The 20142-nt window shown below is 37.7% G+C and overlaps 1 protein-coding gene across 6 annotated transcripts in view; it reads left to right on the forward strand.

Annotated features, from left to right (window-relative positions):
- The window catches only part of CDK14 (cyclin dependent kinase 14), a 326690-nt gene that overhangs the window by 116094 nt on the left and 190454 nt on the right, over positions 1–20142 (forward strand). For all 6 annotated transcript variants that reach the window (XM_059469292.1, XM_059469252.1, XM_059469276.1 and 3 more), the window contains one exon: positions 15107–15201. In XM_059469292.1, coding sequence (XP_059325275.1) covers positions 15107–15201 — 95 coding nt within the window. The remainder of the gene's footprint in view (positions 1–15106; positions 15202–20142) is intronic.

The following is a 20142-nucleotide window of genomic DNA, read 5'->3' on the forward strand; positions in this document are numbered from 1 at the left end:
AAGATAAAAATTTGCTTTTGTTGTTTCATATCTGGTTTTCTCAGTGCAGCAGTGCCTACACTGTCTCTGCTAGGAAACTGCCAGTTCCTGAAGGGGCATCTAACTCAAAGCAAAACCCAGCAGGTTGCAGGGCCATTGACAGAAAGCTGTAAAAACTTTCCTACTTCTCTAGGTTACTTTATGTATTTCTGGTTCTAAAAGATATTTTTCAATTTGCAATTACGTGTTTCTCAGAAAGTCTTGGTTATAAAGCTGACATGGTTGAAGTACTGGCTTTGCATCAAGGTTTCTAACAGAATTAGCATTTGAATCACTTGAGGCCCTATTCACAAAACAGAGGACTATTTGCATAATCAAAAATGCTTTATTTTGCATGCCAGTGGAGAAGCAAAGGGTTGTAGCTGTGGCTCACAAACGAAATTCAAGTGATCGCATTGATGTGTGTCTGAATGCTGCTGTCTCTGTCTTGCTTGCACAAGTTAGTACAAATCTATATAAAAGCCAAAGAATAAGTTTTGGAGCAATGTATAGTCTCCATTAAAAGTCTGATGAAGCAGGCTTTGCTTAAGTTATCAGTGTAAGGATTAGATGGGCTTCCTACTCTTCCAAATGGTTATGAAGTTTGGGGCACTTATGCTGCTGGGTTGTTGCAAGACAGTGGATTTCTTTCTAAAGATATGCTCAGTAAAAAATGTATGAGCTTGGAAATGGCTTCTTGTGCTAAGGAGATCAAACTAAATAACCTATAAAAGTATATATCTGTGGATACTGTGTTCAAGACTTTACCACCTTTCTGTCAGATTTCTACCAGCAGTCCAAGAGGCTTATGAATTGCATTAATAATAGTCCCCTCTTGCCATCAGCCCATGCCTTCGTGTTTTTCATCTGTTTTTATGGCTGTGGACAAGAATGTCACTCTCAATTACACGTAAATAACTCCTGATCACAGTTCAAGAGCACAAAGCAACTTCTGACCTCTCTGAGGCAATAGGAAACCTTTGAACCTGAAAAAACCCCCTTAAATATCAGGAGATTTTATCCTTTTAATTTTTTCTTGACTGAATTTCTGATGTGTTGTTACTGTTGAATCAAGCTCTAAAGTGAAATTTGGATGGCAGAAATTTCAGTTCCACAAAGAAATTTGGTTATAGTTATTACAACTTCAGATTATTTAGCCTTAAAAAAGACTACGGTGTGATCTAGGCTTTTTCTTGCTAATGTATGTCATTTATTCAATATAAAATTTTTTGAGGCATTATATGGATTCAATTCATTTATTTAAAAATATACTAATTAAAAGCTAGAGGTCCAAATAAAAAATAAAAATAAAGTAGAGAGGTTTAATGTAAATTTAAACTATCTTCCATGATAGGTATGCTCCTGAAAAGACAATCTGCATTTTTGAGCCTTCAGTATCATACAGTACAAAATTTTATTCTGGTTTCTGTGTTTGTTGTTTGTTAACCTCTGGAGTAAAAGTATGTCTCAGATGCATCTAGATCTGGAAACTAGACTAGAAATTCCAATTATCTCGGTTCCTAGAATTGTAGGTTTCAAAATACTCCAGAGTCTAAGTGCATCATTAATAGAAATATCTCCTTTTCTGTACATTGCTTTGGAGCAATCAGCAAAAGGTGAGTTTAGTCTGGTTCATACACCCACGTTCTTTGCAGAGTTTGCTGTTTTTCTGGTTGACTGAAGTGCATAAATTTAAAGTTGATTTTCTCATTAATTTGTTTTAATTACAGAGGCCATTAACCTTGTAAAATCATTGACAGTTATGAATCTACATCTCTGAAAATTATGTAAACAAGTTTATAAAAGCTTCTCAAGTGAAATGAAAGCCAAACTGTATACAAGGACAAGGTTTTTTTAACAGCACTTGTTAAAACCCAACAAAATGTCATAAAAATACCTGCAGATAATCCTACACTCCTTCAGGACAAAGAGACTGCTGTGTTTCCTATCATGTGTAGCACTCATTGTATAGTTAACATCAAAGATGCCTTCAAGATAAGGGTATGCAACTGTAGTTTCTTCTTGGGTAAATGGTTCTTAATATTTTAGGTGTAGTTTATTGTGGCCAGAGAACGTGGGGAGAGGAATGTGTTTTCCTGCCTCAGACCAGGTTTGTTTTTGTGTGGAGATCTTGTCAGTTTGTTTCAAATATTATCAGGCTGTCATATATAAGCTTCCCAGCCAGCTGGGGGAGAGGCATTTTGATGGACCTCTCAGAGTCTGTGATCTGTCATCACTGGGGTGCTGAGCCTAAATGAGTAAGGTTCCTGTGCCTGTTTCATTGACTGATATTTCTTTTTTTTTTTATATTTGGGAATATTTCTGTTCTGCTTTCATAAGTCTGGTGTTATTTGAAATATTGAACTTTGTTGTGAGTTTAAGGAGAATGTTTAGCCTTGTGAATGTTAGCACTTTGGCTGCCACTATTTTAATATCAGTATCTGAACTGGAATGTGCTCTTAGAGTTTTCAGTGCAACCAATTCTTGATTTTTAGCCAAAGCTTTCTGGCATGTGTTGGAACAGGGATTTAGTATTCCTTATTTATCAATTTCCCTTAGAGGTAAAGTTTGCTGTTGCAGAATGTCTGATATAACATACATACACACTAACTAGCCATGCTGAAGGAGGAAAAAGATTCACTGGTGCCTGTGGGTAATAGGCTTGCTTCTGTAATTCCTGTGACCTTTTTTAGGTCAGATTGTGTTCGTTTGGGAGAAAAACTTGGCCGATAAAAATCTGGTGGCTTTGTTAAGTCATTCTTTATTTCCTTGGCATGAGGTGATGAGGCAGCAACTCGCTAGTAAAGAGCTCCAAGGACTCTACAGTGCTTGGGCTGTGTTTTCCAGAATACTAAGATGTTCTCACTTTAGTTGTAGAAACTAAAAATGTGTTTGCCCTTTTGCAGTATCTCAAAATACTGTTGCAGATCAGCTATCTTCAAGAGTTGCTTGGAAAAGGATTCTTTAGAGAAAAAAATAAAAGCATTACAAAGGCGTTCAGAAACTACTTCAAAGCAATCATGGCTTTGCCATATTCCTGAACCTTGGTCTTAATGTGTGTGAAATTGTTTCTTACACTGAACTTAAAACTTCAGTGCACTTGCATTGCACTGAAGAGTGTTTTGTTTGTGTGGGATCAGTTGATGAGATGATAGTTTCATCTTTGACCCTGTGATAGTGCTACATTGATAAGGAGATTATATCCAGTAGTTTTGTGGCGTTCAGACCCCATACTGGCACCATAATCATACACTGAGTGGCCTAGTCCAGTTTGTGCTTGGTCAAATCAAATAAACAGCTGAAGTTTGGTGTTTCTCCTTGCTTGGTTTCTGCAAGTAAATAGGAGCTCATCAGGAAGAGTTTCTGCTATATTGATTGAGCCACTCAATCTGTTAGTATTTTATTTGCTTTGTCTTTCTAATTCAATATGGAAGTTGTAGAGAAATACAATTTAGATGTGTTGTCTTGCTTCTTCTACATCCTGCTGCTTAAGGTGCTCTAGTTTTTTTCAGTTCCAGTTCTCTTTAGGAACAAGAACTTTCTTCTTGTGTTTGCTTAGCAAGTCACTTTTTTGTTTGCATATAACAATAAGCAAGAAGGATTTAAAGAGACAGCTAAAGAATCATCTGTATCTCTAGGCTTATGTACTATGTGGGATGATGAACCAGGATTTAAGCTCTTGGATTTTGGCTTGTTAGCTTGTCCTGAGCCTATGAAAGTCCCTTTGTGAAACTGGCTTTTAAGGTAGCAATTTTCATTGCAGAGGTGTAAACCTCCTGCTTTGTGTTTAACTTTGGTTTTGGATTTTTTTTTCTCGTATTGACAGCATTATAAACTCTACTTGCATTATCCATGCATTTTTGTCCCCTTTTCCCTTCTGCATTCTCTCTAGCCTTCTTGTTTCCCTTTCTGACATGCTCTAGCAGCCTGGAGAAGACTGCCCCACTGAATGCTTGGCACTGTCCATATCTGGGCAGTGGTAGGGAGGAGAACTAGGAGAAATGGAGGTTAAGAATAAATGTAGGTGTGAGGATTATACCAACTGTCACAGTGAGCTTGAAAAAATGCAAGTTCAGGGTCATTCAAAGCAGCACCAGGGTAGAAAGCAGTAGTAGCAAGAAGGGAAGGGTTGATGACTTGGTCTGGGCTCAGTCAGGAGCATGTGGCATGGAGAATGGGAAATCTAATTGCACAGGCTGAGCATTTCCCACTATTTGTTCATTAGCAGGGTTGAAGAGGGGGGAGCAGAAGTGGAACACAGGACTTGGAAATGCATTCAGCCAAAATCAGGTTTGTGATTGAGATTTTGGGGAAACTGTTAGAAATTTTCTCCTGATGACACTGTCCTGTCTATAACTAATGTTGTACTCCAGAGTTCTTGGCTTAGACAGGGAGGATGGATTCTCTGGGATATTTTAGCTACTAAGTACATTTTTCCATTGACTAGATGTAAACTTTGAGAAATTGGACAAATTTTCACAGAAACTAGAAAAAGCATTTCCTTGATCTGATGTCTTACTTTTGAAGGCCCCCTTTCAATGAATGAATTCAGAGAACTGTTTGAAAGCAAGGTCAGCCACATTAAAGACCATATTTGTTCTCTAGTTCTCTCTTGGAAAAGAGCTGACCTGTTTTGACTGGAACAAACACTGTTAGACATAAATTGGAAAAGATGAGGACATTTGTTTAAAGTCTGTTAAGGCAGTAGTGTCATTTTAGAGGAATGGGTACTTTAAGAAGCAGGGCTATCAATTTTGCTACTGTCATTGTTAATTACTATGATTCTATAAAAAGAATTTTATCTGGAAAAGCAAACGGTAAATTGCTGTAATTATAATTGATGAATGACACAAAAGGATGGAAGAACTGAGTATATTTTCAAGGGGGCTGGATATTTTGTATCTGTATGTAGTAGACAGACAAGCTGTTGAGTTGTTCTTTAAAAAATATTCTTACCACCTGTGGTGTTAATGGGTTATGCTTGAAGATCCTTTTAATGTGTTTTCTCGCATTTGTTAGGAGTGCTTTAATTATGCCATTGCTCAGAATGGCTTCCAGTATGATTTAGATCCATAGTTTAATCCATGTCATGCATCTGCACAGGTAATTTTGAATCTGTACTTGAAAATTATGGGCATGTTTTTAGCAAAAGTAGGAGGATAGAAATCACTACCTTACCTCAACTAGGTCTCCTCTGAGCATCACTTAACTTTTGCACCCTGTCACTGTCAGCTATGGCTGTCATCTCCGTGAAGCTGAGACATTCCTTCAGCTCATCTTTTCTGTTCTGGAACCTCTCTGGCTCTCTATGAGGGCCAGCTGCTTTTTAAAGAAACATACTGGACTTGATATCTTTTGCTTAAATGAAAATTTTTGTTCTGTATAACACATATTTCCAAGTTGAACAATGTCCCCAACCTTTTAAAAAGCACATGCTGCTCCAGAGAGTGCCGTGATAAGAACAGGTCTCACTGTCATTTAAATGTAAATTTGCAAAGTTTGCAGTCATACTGATTTGGATATAGTTACATTCTGAGGTGAGTAAAGCAAAAATCCTGAGACTCCAAATTTTTGTTTCCTCTCTATTGCTTGCACTTTGAATTCCACTGACACTGTTGATGGGTACTATGAACTGCAAGGGTAAATGACAATTCAGTGATGGGGTGAGAACCAAGACAATACCTAGAGACCACAGGGCAAATGCAGAAGGAGGAACATATATCTGCCTTTTGTGAATTGATAGGGCCTTCACATGTGGAAAAAAACACTTATAATGTATTTTCAGAGTGTGATTGCCTAGTAGATGTCCAGCAGTGTTGGCACCAAGCGGCTTTATTGGCCATGATAGAGCATGGCTGTCCATTGCTGATATAATCTTTCAACTAACTTAGTCTGGAAAAGAATTTAACCTTCACTGGGGTTTGCTGCTATAGTGTCTGCAAACTTGCTTCATCACTATTGCTTCTTTCATGGTTGAAATTAGTTTACAAGTTACTTGATGGAATATTGCCATTTTGTAGTCTGCATGCTTAGCATATTTTTAGATGGAAAAGAAAAATAAATTACAAATGTTATTTGACATCAAAGAGATCTAGTCTGAATTAAGGTTATTTCCTGTCCTTAAACGTGTTTTAAAAATGTTCTAGATATTATTCATATATCATTCATTCTAATGTCGCTTCAGAGCCCAATAGTTCATTGTTTTGAGTTGCTTTTTAGGGCAAGTTACACAGTAACTGGACTTAATTTGCTTTATTATGACATTTTTGTTCGTTTCTTATATATACTCCATGTTTTTTCTCTTTTCAGTTACAGAGCACTATGCCTTATTTTCACTGTGATTGTTTACTAAAATAGTTGTAAAAATAGTTGTTTTCTAGCTTTCTACTGAGTCTGCCTTTCTTTAACATCTAAACCACTCCACAAGAGACACAGCAATGCTATGAGCATTCCAGCTTTATTTTCCACTTATGGGCAAAGAGGCATGTTGAGCCTCACCCACCCAGAAAAAGAAAATTGACACGATCTTTTAAAGACTCCTGTCTCGCTCCCTTTTTGAAAAATAGCAAGACATATGCCACAAGCCTTTTTTTCCTGCTGCCTGAAGTGTGTGCTGACAAATGAGTCTGCTTTTTGTGCAGTTTTATTTTTTTTTTCTGAAGGAAATGGCCAACTGAGAAATAGAGCAAAAGTAATTTTTTTCTAAAATAGCTTTTCTGTAGAATTCCTCATTTGTAACTAGTGGCTCAAGCATGCTGGTAGGCAACTGAGTTTTGTGTCAATGCAATTTAATTATTTCCTGTGATGCTTTTCTGTCTTCTGTGTACAAAAAAAAATATTCATTGCAGGTACATAAGGTTAAGTGATTTCTTGTCATATTGATGCATTGGTGAAAGTGAGTAACAAAATGCTCATTGACTTCAACAGAGCATGAGATTCGGTGCTGGTACTCGGTTATTTACTCCCCCATTTGGACAATGTAATACTAATATTGCAGATATACCATTTACATCAGAGGATCTTTATTATGGTTGCAAAGTCAATCATTCAGAAGTTGTCAGAATTAAGTTCACCTGTGAAAACTTAATTTGGTCTCTCTTCTTCTACTGTTCTTTTCTTAATTACACAACAGCACCATGTTTTCTCCTGCTGTGTGATCTCTGCCTGTGTCAGATGATGATTGATTAATTTAATTTAATGTTCTTGATGGGTGGCTCTAGCTATAGGCACCTACTGTGCATTACTAAAACACAGATGGTTTTGAAAATTTCTAGAACACTTGTCATTCTACTCTGACTACTTAAATATTTGTTCATCTTGTCAGCGCCCCACTTGCCAAGAGTCCTTTTAAATGATGATTTTGAGATGACTTTCAAATACTTGCATAATGCTGGGTAATATCAGCGTACAGTGTTGCTTGGGGTTCTGTAATAATTGGAGGCACTCTGCTGTTCTGGTAAGTGTGAATGAAGATCAAAAGTGGAAATATTCAGAAAATGAGGGACATGGTAATATTATCAGCTTGAGTGACTTAAAGTTATGCTTAGTCAGTGGTTAGGTAAGGGTAAAGATCAGGCTGATTTTCTTCTGGCTTAGACCTCGTAGAGTTTTCATCTTCTCTCATGAATGCGCAAGATCCTTCCACTGTATTTATTCCATCTGTAACAAAATTGAAGACCTGGGAACAGTTAATGGGTACAAGCACAAAAGTTGGCCACTGCAGGAGAAGTTGGGCTGTGAATTTGCAGTTTGTCAAAGTGAGATAAATGCAAGATAGATGTGAAGCAGCTGTGAACTGAAACTCTGGCTTGTCTCATGGTAGTGACATCAGGAATGGAGTTTGCATTGTGGCAGCCCCTGTAATTGTAGTCCATCTCTGTTTTGAGCACTTGGCCTAGCATTGTTTATTTTCATTTGGATTTTTGTGTAAGTAATGTTCCAAGTGTTTGAAAAAGCAAGAGGAAATCTATCTTCTATTTTCTGGTGTTGCATCTCACTCCAATGTTTCAATATATTTACTAGCTCTCATGAACACATCCTGCTTGAACTGGAATGTTAACTGCTACTTTGAAGGGTGCTTCTCTCTGTAGGCTGAAATTGCAGGAGAATGAGCAAAACTGCCAGCTACTTTCACTGATTCCTGCTGAAAGCCATGGGAATCTTGGGTTCTTGTATGGACATCAGTGGCAAATATGTGCTAGTGTCTGCAGGTTCTTGTGTGCTTCCCCCAAAATATGTTTACTTGCCCTGTGCTCTTCATCCTGTCCCTTTTCTGTCTTGCCTATGTGCTCTTTCCACTTTCTGCATTTTTCCACCTGTGAAGGATGTTCATTTGTCCTGTGGCTTTTTTTTCTCCTTACCCAGCTGTCCTAGCTTCCACTGCGGATCACAGCCCCTCCTGCCATCTCCCCTTTTTGGTATTTCTCTTTCCTTTCACACTGCTGACAGTCAGGCTGACCCAAAGAGACAAAAGCTTTCCAAAGCTTTAACTTAACCAAATTTAGAGTAGTTTCACAGAGATGGCAAAGTGTGTATTTCTATTTTAAAGGCCTCTTCCCAGATTTTTAATCTCTACTCCAAAACACTGGGTTGAGGAGTTTGGGTTTTTTTTCAAAAGGGAAAGTTTTTCTGTGGGTTACAGAAGTTGTTACTAAAGCCTGTTTTTGAGAGATGGGAGGAACTATTTAGGTTGAAAACTTTCAAGTAATCCTAAGGTAGATACCTATTTATGTGAAGACAGTGTCTGAAATTCATCACAGTAACAGGGCTAAAAACAGCCAGGGATGGTTTTATAAATAGATTGTGTTATTATTCCTGGTCATGCTATGTGTGCATCAAAAAGTAATAGAACTGTTCCTGCTTTTACAGGCTACCTGCATTATAGAGTTGTTTTCTGTAAACACTGCATATTTTTGGTTTACACAGTTTCTTCTTTTGAATACTGAAATGGATAGGGAAGGCAAAATATGACTGGCTGCTACAAGATAGGAGTAGCATATTGTAATTGCTTTCCAAAAGAGTCTGGCTTTAATAGGATGATGTCTCATTATTTTTAACCTCCATCTGCACTTGTGTTGGAAGAGCACTGGGAACAATACACAATGCATGTATTTATATCTAGAATGTAATGAAAGAGACATTCATTTCATATGGCAGCAGTCTTCTCTATAACTGTTAGAATAATATATTGTAGTGCTTTTCAGGGCTTATTTGATCAGTCCTTCCAGTGTTTTATTCCAGTTCAATAGGCAAAGAGATTTTAGCAGGTTTGTGACTTGCCTTTTGCTTAGGGGACTACAGCTGTAACAAAAAGAACCTTTGACGGTGCCTATGCATTGCTACACACCCCCTTTTTCTGTATTTCTTCTCTAATAGCACACTACACTTTCAAGAAGGAGCAGCAAGAAAAAATTTCACAAACAAAAAAAAAATTTGTTTAAAATTTCAAGTCTCTCATGAAAGCCTGAATTGAAGATGAGGAGGTAAATGAAGCTAATTTTATCCATGTAGTCCCTCCAGCAAAGCAACCTACAGTTGAAGGACTACCAAGTACTTGCAAGCATGTGAAGACTGTGTAATTTTTTGACTTAATAAAAAACTAGAATAAAGACTATTTGTTAGATCTAGAAGAGACTTTTATGAGGGTCAAATTAGCTGTAAAGAAAGCAATTGAGCTAAGCTCATGTAATAACCCATCTAAAGTTTTCTATTCTGCTTTTTATTTTTCTTTCTGTAGCTCACAAATTCTTTTGCAATTTGTTATGAAACTTCCTCCTAAAAAGTCTTCCAAGCTGAAGAGTGGCCTACCTATCTTTATTGCATTGTGTCCACTAAGATCAAATTGGAAGCTGACCAATTCTGTGTGTTTATAGGTATGCAGCTCTAAAATAAATTACTTGGGATTACATATGTGCTATAAATAATAATAATTCTGCAGAATATGTCCTGTGGTGAGAAGATGGGAAGTTTCTGGTCAGTGTGGTCTTACCTAGGATGTACAGTTTTCACTGAGTTTAATTTTGCTATGTTAGGGTTCTAGGGAAGCAAAGCTATTTGCTCATAGTAAATCATTTCAGATGGGTGAACTGGAAAACAGCAAAGTGTAGATTTGGGGACTGCATTTCTGAGGAGGAAATTACTGCGTATTTATTGCTGCAAAACCAACAGAGTGCTGAATTCCTGTCTCTGTGGTAGAATTCTAAGTAACATTTTGCACACAGAAAACCCTGCTGTGTGGGAAGTGGATGAGAAGTATATGGGACGTTGTGCTCTCAGGCCAAATTTTAAAAATTGCTATGAAAGATGTATAGATTGAAAATAAGTTGCTGGGAAAGAAGCAGAACTGTAGTTTGTGCAGGCAGTGAGACACATTTGAGTGTGTTTGTTCAGAAAACATGATTATAAGAAAAAAACCTCATGAATGTTTTCTCACTAAGGATGCCTTTCCAGGAGAGCTCAGAGGCTGATCCCAATGTGTATGCAAGGAAGTTGGCACTCTGACAGAGCACCGTTGTGTCTGCAGAGTGTGACAAGCTGCAGAATTTTAAAGATAAGTTGTTTGGCTCTGAAGCACAGCAGCTTACTTGCTTTCACAGATTTGTGTTACTGACTAGAATATGTGTTCTTTGGCATGTCAGAAATCCAACAGGGCAGCAAAGATGCACAGTTGCTTTAACAGCATTAGAGAAGTGCAAGCTTCCATGGTGTGCAGTCTTCAAAAGTCTCCTGATGAGAGAAATCCTCCTGGAGTGGCAGTGAGAAAGGGTGAGCACTGCATATGAGTAGCAGCATGAGCAATAGTTAGCATTGGTGCATGGTAATCCCAGAGGACACCCTGTTACTGAGGAAAGCAGGTATTTTTATAGTTATGTTTTTTAGAAAAATGTTGAAAATGTGGAAATATGAGAGAGCTTCATCAGCAGTTGTACGTTATGGTGCATATGAGCAGCATGAGGCTGAGTTCTGCTGCTGCTAAGAAAAGCTTCCAGGTCACTGAAATATCAGCCAGTTTGAAAATCATGGGTTATTCTTCTGTCTAAAGCTCCAGTAGAGGTTTGTGATTTTTCACAAAGTGAGATTAAAATGATACTCAGGAATTGAAAGACTGAATGGATGATCAAAGGAGCATAATTAATGTTCGAGCTTAATGTACTTACCATGTCCACAACTACTATCTTTGCTAGTGAAAGGTTCTTCTGTGTGACCTGGGAGTCAATAGTAATAGTTACTTTTGTTGAATTTATCAAACAGCTGTGAAATATTACTTTATGAGATATGGGAATAGCCTTTTTCAAAACACTCCCAAGCTGAGGCTGATCTAAAAGTCACAAGGCTTTGTTAAATGGAGTGTCAGGCTTGAGCTGATGCTGTGAACCCCGCAGGGAGCACAGCACTGATTTACTGATGCTGCTCAGGTCTTGGGTAAGACTTGGCTGCAGTCCATCTGGCTTGCCTTGCTTGTGGAGTGAGTGTACTTTAGAATCCAGCTCATCTGGGAACAGCAAAAACCTCCTTGACCAGCACAAGCGATATGGCAGCTTGCCAGGAGCTCATAATAGATGAGAGCGTTCCCTTGTTGGAAGCAAAGCCTGTGATGGTTATTCAAGCAAATGCAATGTGTTTCTTTTAAGTATGCAAATATGGTTATTAGCCCTTGATGGAAAGTGTGGAGTGTTGGTACATTTAGCAACTCAGATCATGAGCTTGTGTAAAAGTCACAGAAATCATCATCTGGGATGTTAATTGTTGAAGTATGTCAACAATTTGCCTTCCCTGGGTTTTACTATTAGAATTGGCTGTGTGGGACTGTGCAAACACAGGTGACAGAAAAAGCACCTGGCCATTCAAACCCATATAATACCTTGTCCAAAGTGTTTTGAAAATGAATTTTAACATTCCTTGCTGCTGTTCCTCCTCAGAACTCTTTGGAGAAATTAATTAAAAGTGCTGCCATCTGTTTATCTTACATTTCATAACAAGGGTAAAAAAAGAATGCCAGTACTTTTGAAGCAGCATTGTATAATTTTGTCATTAAAAATGCATATTAAGAGTACGGTAAGTACTAGTACATTGGTTCCACTTTTGGAAAAGCACTGCAACAACAATGTACAGTTGTTACAGTGCTTTTTCAACAACATTTTAGTCCTTTTATCTTAGAAGAAAACAACTCTGTGTGAAGACCATGGGTGATAATCACTGGGTGGAGATGGCCTTCTCTGATGGAATTATTTTGTTCTAGAAGTAACATCAGGCACAGCAGTACCTGACTGCTCACTGAGCTCCAGTAGCAGCTGCATTGGCAGCTTCAAAGGTAAAGTCAACCTTGTCTCAAGCTGATGCTGACAGATTCTCTGGACTCCTTTTTATTCTTTTGGATGTGGATCTCTGGGTTTTGTCTTTGAATTAATGGAGTTCATCCAAAGTTCTATCCCCTTCCTGTAAAAACTTGCCCAAAAGAGGTGGTGTAGAGGTCAAAACAGCTGAAAAGCTGTTTTTCTGGAAAAAAACCTCCATATTATAGTTCATATTTCATTTTGTTTTTAAAGTAGTCTGTGGAAGAAGAAACAGCTTACCTGTTTCATACAACTTTTTTTTCTCTTTAATTTCCCCTCCGCCCCCCCTTTTTTTTTCTTTTTAATTTCCCTCCCACCCTCTTTTTTTTTTTTAAAGAAAAAAGGCAATGTTTTCATAAGACAGGCAATCTTCTTAATAGTAAGTCCTGATAGAAGAACATGTGGAATAATTCTCTTACTTTCACCAGTTATATTTGTTTTCTCACAATGTAAATTCATAGTGTAATTGGTTATTTCTGCAGTGTAAAATTCATGCAATTAAGATGATTTTGCTCTCTGTACTATATTACCTACTGTATTTCACTTGGCTTAATGGCAAAGACAGAAATTTCACCCTGCAGGTGATATTTTGTAATTCTTGTAATATATGGCAGATGCTGATTACAGAGGCTGTAAAAGGGGAGAATTGGATATTAGAGAAGATAAATAAGAGTGGGGGAGGGGACTGAAGGGAAGAGACAGTATTTGCAAAGACCTTGAGGTAAGCTGCTTTCAATGTACTGTTTAAGCTTTAATGACCCTTATAGAGATTCTAGCAACAAAGTAATGGCAAACTAGAGGAATTAAAGGCCTCAGGTGATGATCTGAACAGCAAAAGCTGACAGAGGCTATAAATACCATTGGAGTTTGACACAGGCTCTGCTAGGAGGAAGTTTTTTTTCACAGTGTCTGTGAATGTGTGGTTGATCAATAAGGTTTGAGGAAAGAGCTGGTGAAAACCTCAGTTACTTCAGGTGAAATCTTCTTATGGTTTCCCCAGGTTACAAGTTCTTGTTTCTATTAGAAGGTACCTTTCAGAACAGTTATTCTTTATCTTTTTTGTGTATCCCTACCTTTTTCCTGCAGCAATTTCTCATTGTTGTCTTTAAAAAAAACCCAACATATCCAAATCTCTGTGAGCTTTAGTTCCAAATAATTGTCCAAGTTCTAAGATGAGCATCCCTTGAAAATTGCTCACGGCTCTTTTCTGATAAAGGCCTCTATTTAATTTGTGGGATACTAACAGTTTCTAGACATGCACTGATCTCAATTCTTATTTGTAATTACAGTAGCTATTTTACAGCCCAGTGGCAACAAAGTCAGAGTACAGGAAAGACTCCTCTGTGCTGGCTGTCTAAATAGCATGAGCTTTGGAGTGCAGGCTGAAGCAAGTTCTTTTGAAATTTTTCTTCTCACCTCTTCATCCAGGTTGTAGGGTTGCCTCATTCTTGGACAAAAAGTTTCCTTGCAGGCTTGCAGTCCTGTCTTCATGATGTCTGTGATGATAGTCTCTTTGAAGCAGCTTTGTGGTATTTCCTCTTTGCTGTCTGCCTTCTGCCTAGGATGAATTTCTGAGTTTGATGCAAAGGATGCTTGTGGAGGACCACTGATGCAGCCAGATGCCATGTTGCTTTTGTGTTGCTTCCTAGAGTGATTAACTTGTCAGATTGATCTCCTAAAGACCAGAATGAGAGATATGTACTTATCTTAATTCAAAGCCAGCTGACCCCTGGAGTTACCTCAGCCTGATAGAAAACCCTGAATAGGACAGCAAGGGGTAGCAGTGCTGTGGCAGCACTGGAGCTTCCTTTGAGCACAGTAAGGGATTGAGACACACATTTGACCTTTCATTTTTTTTCTTTGACAAAAGTAGAAGGGTGAGAGAAGAAAGTTCCACATTATTCAGTTTAGAAATGTGCCACTCATTTGCATGTCTTTGTATCTATTATTTACTTGCTAGGGTGACTGATAGTCCTGCTCAGATGTGTGCATGAGATGACAAGGCACTGACAACAGAACGACATTGGTAACAACACATGGCTTGTCAGCATATATTGCTAAAATATGCCACATCTTGTGGAACATTAAATATGTAATATGGAATGAACATTAAATATGTATTAGGTTGTAAAAAAAATTAGTGAAGGAGATTACCTGAAAGTTCACTAGATAAGTCTTTGTCTTTTCTGAGAACATGAGCTAGTACCTTTAAAAAATTAGTGAGAAAATACAATGTATTTATTCTCAGGGGCTAATACAAATGATTCATTAAATCTGTTATATTTGAGAGAAGGGAGTATTATTGCTTAAAACTCTTTTCTCAGGATGGACACTGCACTTAATTTAGACAGTGGCTCTGTTGTGTTGGATAGGAAAGATTATGCTTTGAAAAGACATGCTTGACTTTTGTCTGAGAGAAAAAAAACCTTTGAGTGTAGGAGTGCTCTTGGTGTCTTGTTGCTCTGACATGAGTGATTCACTTAGAGGAGGCTGTGTAAAGGAAGAATGTCTTGCTCCAGCTTGTTTTGGCCTCAGAGTGAGGCTGAGTTTGACCAGCAAGGAGGAGAAAATAGCATTGAATGGGAAGGTGTGATCTTCAAAAACTGGATGTGTGAAACTCATGAACGTAGAAGATGCTAAAGTACAACTATTGGTTGTCAGGTTATGAAGCTCATTTAAGTCACTAAAAAAAGAGGGCAAATCAATATAAAATGTCTGGATACTCTTAAAGATAACATGTATGTTTTGTTTTTCAGCTTCTCTTTTGAAAGGATTGAAACATGCAAACATTGTGCTGCTTCATGACATCATTCACACCAAGGAGACCTTGACACTTGTGTTTGAATATGTGGTGAGTAAAGCGACTGTATGTTCTAGATATGGTCCAGAGTGTATTAAATTTTATGGAAGTGCTCTCTTTACCATCAGTGATCTATGAATCAGGCCAAAATAACCCTTTACTTTATTCAGGGGAGTGATGGCTATGAGATTTTGCTTTGTAGTGGAGTAGGCTAAAAGCTGGGTTTAACCAGATTCAGAGATGGAGAAGTGGCTGCTAGGCTCTTGAAGGGCCTTAGACTGCTGAGTTGACTTTTCAAATGTACTCTGCTTCCTAGTTACAGTTTGTTTTTTGAAGCTTTTTCTTTATTGGTGTGATCAGGTAACTTTAAATAGGTGAGAATAATGTAGGGAAAAAACAAGACTGAAATGCTTAACAGGTAGCTCCTTGATGAAAAGCTTATATCAAGTTTAAATTGCCTTTTTTTGTGTGATTGGCTTGTGCAGAGTGTCTTTTTATAAGTGATATCAATAAAAAAAGTCTGATGCATGTAATTTAGAATTTGGGATTTTTTTTAGTTTTTCCATGACTAATGCTTAACCTATTAATTAAAACTTCAATTTACATAGTAGACAGTGTAATTGTGTTGAGAGTATTACTTTCCAAAGTACCGGCCTTGGCCTCCTAATTAATCTTTTTAGTTTTTCTGAGACAAACATATGGCATTTATGTAGAGCTACTTCAGCATTTAGCTGTGGACTTATGCAATGTACTATCATAATTAACCTGCCAGTTTTCACAGATGGGTCCAAGAACATGTAATGTAAAAGGAAGAAATGACTTTAGACACTGTTGTATTTTCAGTATAATATCAGCCATTGTATTATATATAAGACACTGTTTATCAAGTACAGTGATTGCTAGCATTACTCTAAATACAACTCTGCTTAAGACAGATGAAATTATTTTGTGTGTTTCTTGGGGGCAGGCCTTAATTTTTCCATGACAATGCACACAGCATCAGACAATCCTGTCTGGAGAAGCCATTCACCTTGTGTGTTTACATAAATGTGCTGTGCTGTGAGGTTGAGGGAATTCAGCTGCAGCAGCCTGCTGAGCATTTGATACAGTATGTATTCTTTTACCTCGGGTATTGGAACAGTAATAAAAATTTAATTCCTTTTTTTAAATTCAGTAATTTTCCTCCTCCTGACTTACACACTGAATTAACATAGGAAAAGCCTTGATACTTAATTTTATTTAATGGTCAGTGTATGCTTATTTGCATATCTTTACATGAATACATTTTGCAATCCCATTTATCAGCAGCTGTATTTAGCTGTATTCTTCAGAACTGGTTGAGAAATTAGATGTATAGAATATGTTTCTCCCTAAAACAGATGGACTTGCCTATTACACTAATTTCAAATGGATGGATTTTACATTTTGCTTATTACACTGATGCAAGTTTCTGGATTTTATATCGAGGAAGGTTGTTTAAGAAAAGTTGTTTAAGACTCTGGCTCGCAGCCATGCACTGACACAGATTAAGCTTCATACAGTGACACATTTTTCTGGATTCACTAAGCTGTTTTTCAGTGAGCAAACAGCCCTGCTGGAGGTTGCACCTTTTGGTTCCAATGGTGTTTGGTAGCTATTGAGGCTGTTTGAGAATCTCATTTAGTAATGGTTTCTAGCAACTGATCCAAGTAATATTTTAGTGTTTAGGCTGGTAGGCAGTCTCTCAAGGTGCTGCTGGGGAAGAAAGGAAGGATACTTTAGTCTCTCCAAACAGCATAAAGACTGTATAATAATGACATTGTAATATGCTCCTGTGCCTTGAGATGACAGAATTTATTTTAAAAAGTCTGTTTTCATTGTTTGGTAGTGTAAAGTTACAGTCTGATCAAGCAGTGAATGCTATCTGATAATGCTTGAGAATGGCCACATAGCCTGAAATGAATTCTTGTGGGTGTGCATGATACAGGCTTTAATTGCATGATTGCAAGGATCTCATTTGTTCCTTTGGTTATAAAGCTTCCACTCAGTGCATGGTGTGAATGTGCAGAGGCAAAAATTACAGTTGCCCATTTAAAAGTACTAATTTTGGCTGGTTGAGTATGCAATCTAGCTGTGTAATTGGTGTTACTGAGCTCTGTATCTGTAATGTCTGGTTTGTTGTTATTTTAGCACCTGTATGTGGTTTAGCTCAATCATATGAGTAATTTGCACTGAAAGAAGTCAAAATGTTCATGTGATTAAAATTACATGGTGATGTACGTTTTTGAATGACTGAATCCTAACCTAAAAAGGATTGAATTTGATTTATTTCATAAAGGGATATCATGGAACTGATACACTATTGCCATTGATTACTACTGACCTTTTCAAACATAATAAAAGACATCTGAGTGACTTATCTTGACTAATTTAGGAATGAACAGTTAGTGATCCGAGAGTTCTCAGAAAATGGGAACTTTGGGTTACTAGATTGGAGATGATTCCTTGGGGAAAATAATACTGGTGAAATGTCTGAGGTTAACAGAGGTGTTTGTTTTCAGCATTGACCCTGAAAGAGTAGAATAAAATTTAATTTCATGTAGCAGCACCTTAAATTCCAAAATGCATTATGGTAGTAAGTTAAATGCTGAAAGCAGGATAGCTTCTGAAAGGGAACATGGCAGTAATTAAAATCTCTGAGTCCCTGAAATAAGTTTTCTTTTAAATATGTGTGTGTGTGTGTCATGTGAAGACACGACAGAGTTTTCTACCTTTAACCTTGGTGGTCTGCAAAGCCAAGAAAAGTTAATCTTTAAAAATTCTGTCTGATAGTTGAAGACTGGGAGAAATTTATTCTCCATACCAACATTTTGGTGCTGAATGTGGAGCTGAACATTTATGTGGGAGAAAGGGAGCTTACTCTTTTTCAATGAAAGAACTTTGTAGAAAATAGTTTAGAATACAGTACCTTCTTACTAAGGCATATGTTAACTCTTACACCAGCATATTGCAAAGCATGCTTAGAGCTCAGTTTTATCACTGGATGCCTGAGAGGCATTGTTACCTGGGGAGTTTTGCGAATGAACAGCTTGGAATTTCCTCTACAAAACCTGAATGGCTGATAGTCTTTCATGTATAAATGGTAAAGAAAATTATTTCTGTATAGTTAACTGGGATGTGCTAAGCAAGACCTGAAAAAGAGATTTTGATGCTTTGCGTCTGCTGTCTGAGACTGAAGTGACTCCCCAAAGTAAAAGGTCAGTTCAGCTTCACAGTTCAGTGGCGGCATACGACTGCTCACAAAGGTTTTGTTCCCTTCCTCACCAGGCTCTGGTTGGGTGTTAGTTTAGGTGATGTTATGGGGATGGTGGCTTTAGTGCCAGTGTCACTGGTGTGGCCAGCTTTGCCCAAGGAGGTGGTGGATTTAATAGGTGAGATCTCTGAAGATGGCTTCACATCTGTTTGCTCTAAAATGATCATTAGCTGCTGCCGTTTGCTGCTTCACTTGTTTATTTAGAAGGAAGATGACTGAATTTAGAAACCTATAATTGCTGAAAGGCAATCCTAAGCAAAATATATTTGCTACAGGCTTGGTAGAATGATAATGAGGTTTTTAGTATTATGCATAATTATGTAAGTATATTATTATCAATAAATGAACCAGCAGCTCGTCCTATTCCTAGCATGTAAAGTGAGCTTGTATAGCAATACTTTGCATCATGCTTTCAATATTTATGAACTAGGTTTGCAACAAGAACAGATACTTATAATTGGAAGGATGAGTAATGAGCAATATTATGTCTGCCTCAATGGTGAAAAAGCTCCAGAGTAATCTAATAATGTAATTTAAACCCAAGCATTTTCAATTGCCTTGCCTATTTTAATATTTGTGTATGTTTTTGCTTCTAAAAATTCCTTTCCATTAAAGAAGAGCATTTAATTTTCATTGCTTCATTGCAGCAGCTAAAATAGGTTGTTATACAATGAGTTTACTTAATAAAGTTAATTAGTTACATTTCCCTCCCATTTCCTGTAACAAAAAAATAGGTGTGAGTTTCTCATTTTAAAGCTTATTGGAAATTGCCTTTATCAGAATTAAGAATTACACAGCTGAGATTTTGAATTTGTCTTGGGACAAATTTGTCTTACATAATACTTAGAAAGTATAATGTAAGAAAATGGGCAAAATTAATCATGTGCAAGGATCAAAAATTTTTCCATTGAAAAATTTCAATTTCTTATAACTTTTGATAATTTGGATTGAAGACTACTATTGTTTTTCCGTTTTTATTTATTTTATTAGGGAGCAAGTGTTGAAACCAAAGGTATGATGGCATTGCTTGTTTGTGAAAGCAAACCAAAAAAGCCACTTTTTTTTTTAGTGGGTGAGAGAGCAGGGAAAATCAGTAGTATCCCAGAGCTGCTTTTGAGCTGTTCTCACGAGGATCCTTCAGTGATGTGTCATACCTAGGGAGAAACTGGGCACAAGAAGGAAGGAGGAGTCTCCTAATCCTTGACTTCAAGTGAATCTTATTTGGAGCCTGAATTAGATGATTTTGGTGTGAAAGTAAAATGATGGGTGATTTTCTTCCCATTTGAAATCAAGGTGCCTGTCCAGCTATGGTCAGCAAGGCCTGAAAGCTGGGGAAGCTCTGCAAAAGCCAGGTGCCCTTGCTTGCTGTGAACGTGCTCGTCCTCCCTGGCAAGGAGCAACCACCCAGGGCTCCACCATGGCAGCAGCTGAATTTAGGAATTTCTGTTTACCTTGACCAGAGAAGGAGCTGCTCCCCTGTAGCTTAACCCTGACTCGTGCCCCAGGCTTGCCATAAGTTGCATTGCTTAAATTGCAGTGAAAAAGATGACAGATCAAGGCTGAGGGTAAACAGAGAGAAAGGAAATCCTGTGCTATTGAGAAGAGGCAGTAAGGGAATAGTGCTCTTGGGAAAAGCCTTGTTTTTCAAGTTTTAATGAGCAGATCAGAGACAGGTGCTGCTGATGTCCAAATCAGGCTGG

The sequence above is a fragment of the Ammospiza nelsoni genome, chromosome 1 (genome assembly GCF_027579445.1).
Source record: "Ammospiza nelsoni isolate bAmmNel1 chromosome 1, bAmmNel1.pri, whole genome shotgun sequence".
In the NCBI taxonomy this organism is placed as follows: domain Eukaryota; kingdom Metazoa; phylum Chordata; class Aves; order Passeriformes; family Passerellidae; genus Ammospiza; species Ammospiza nelsoni.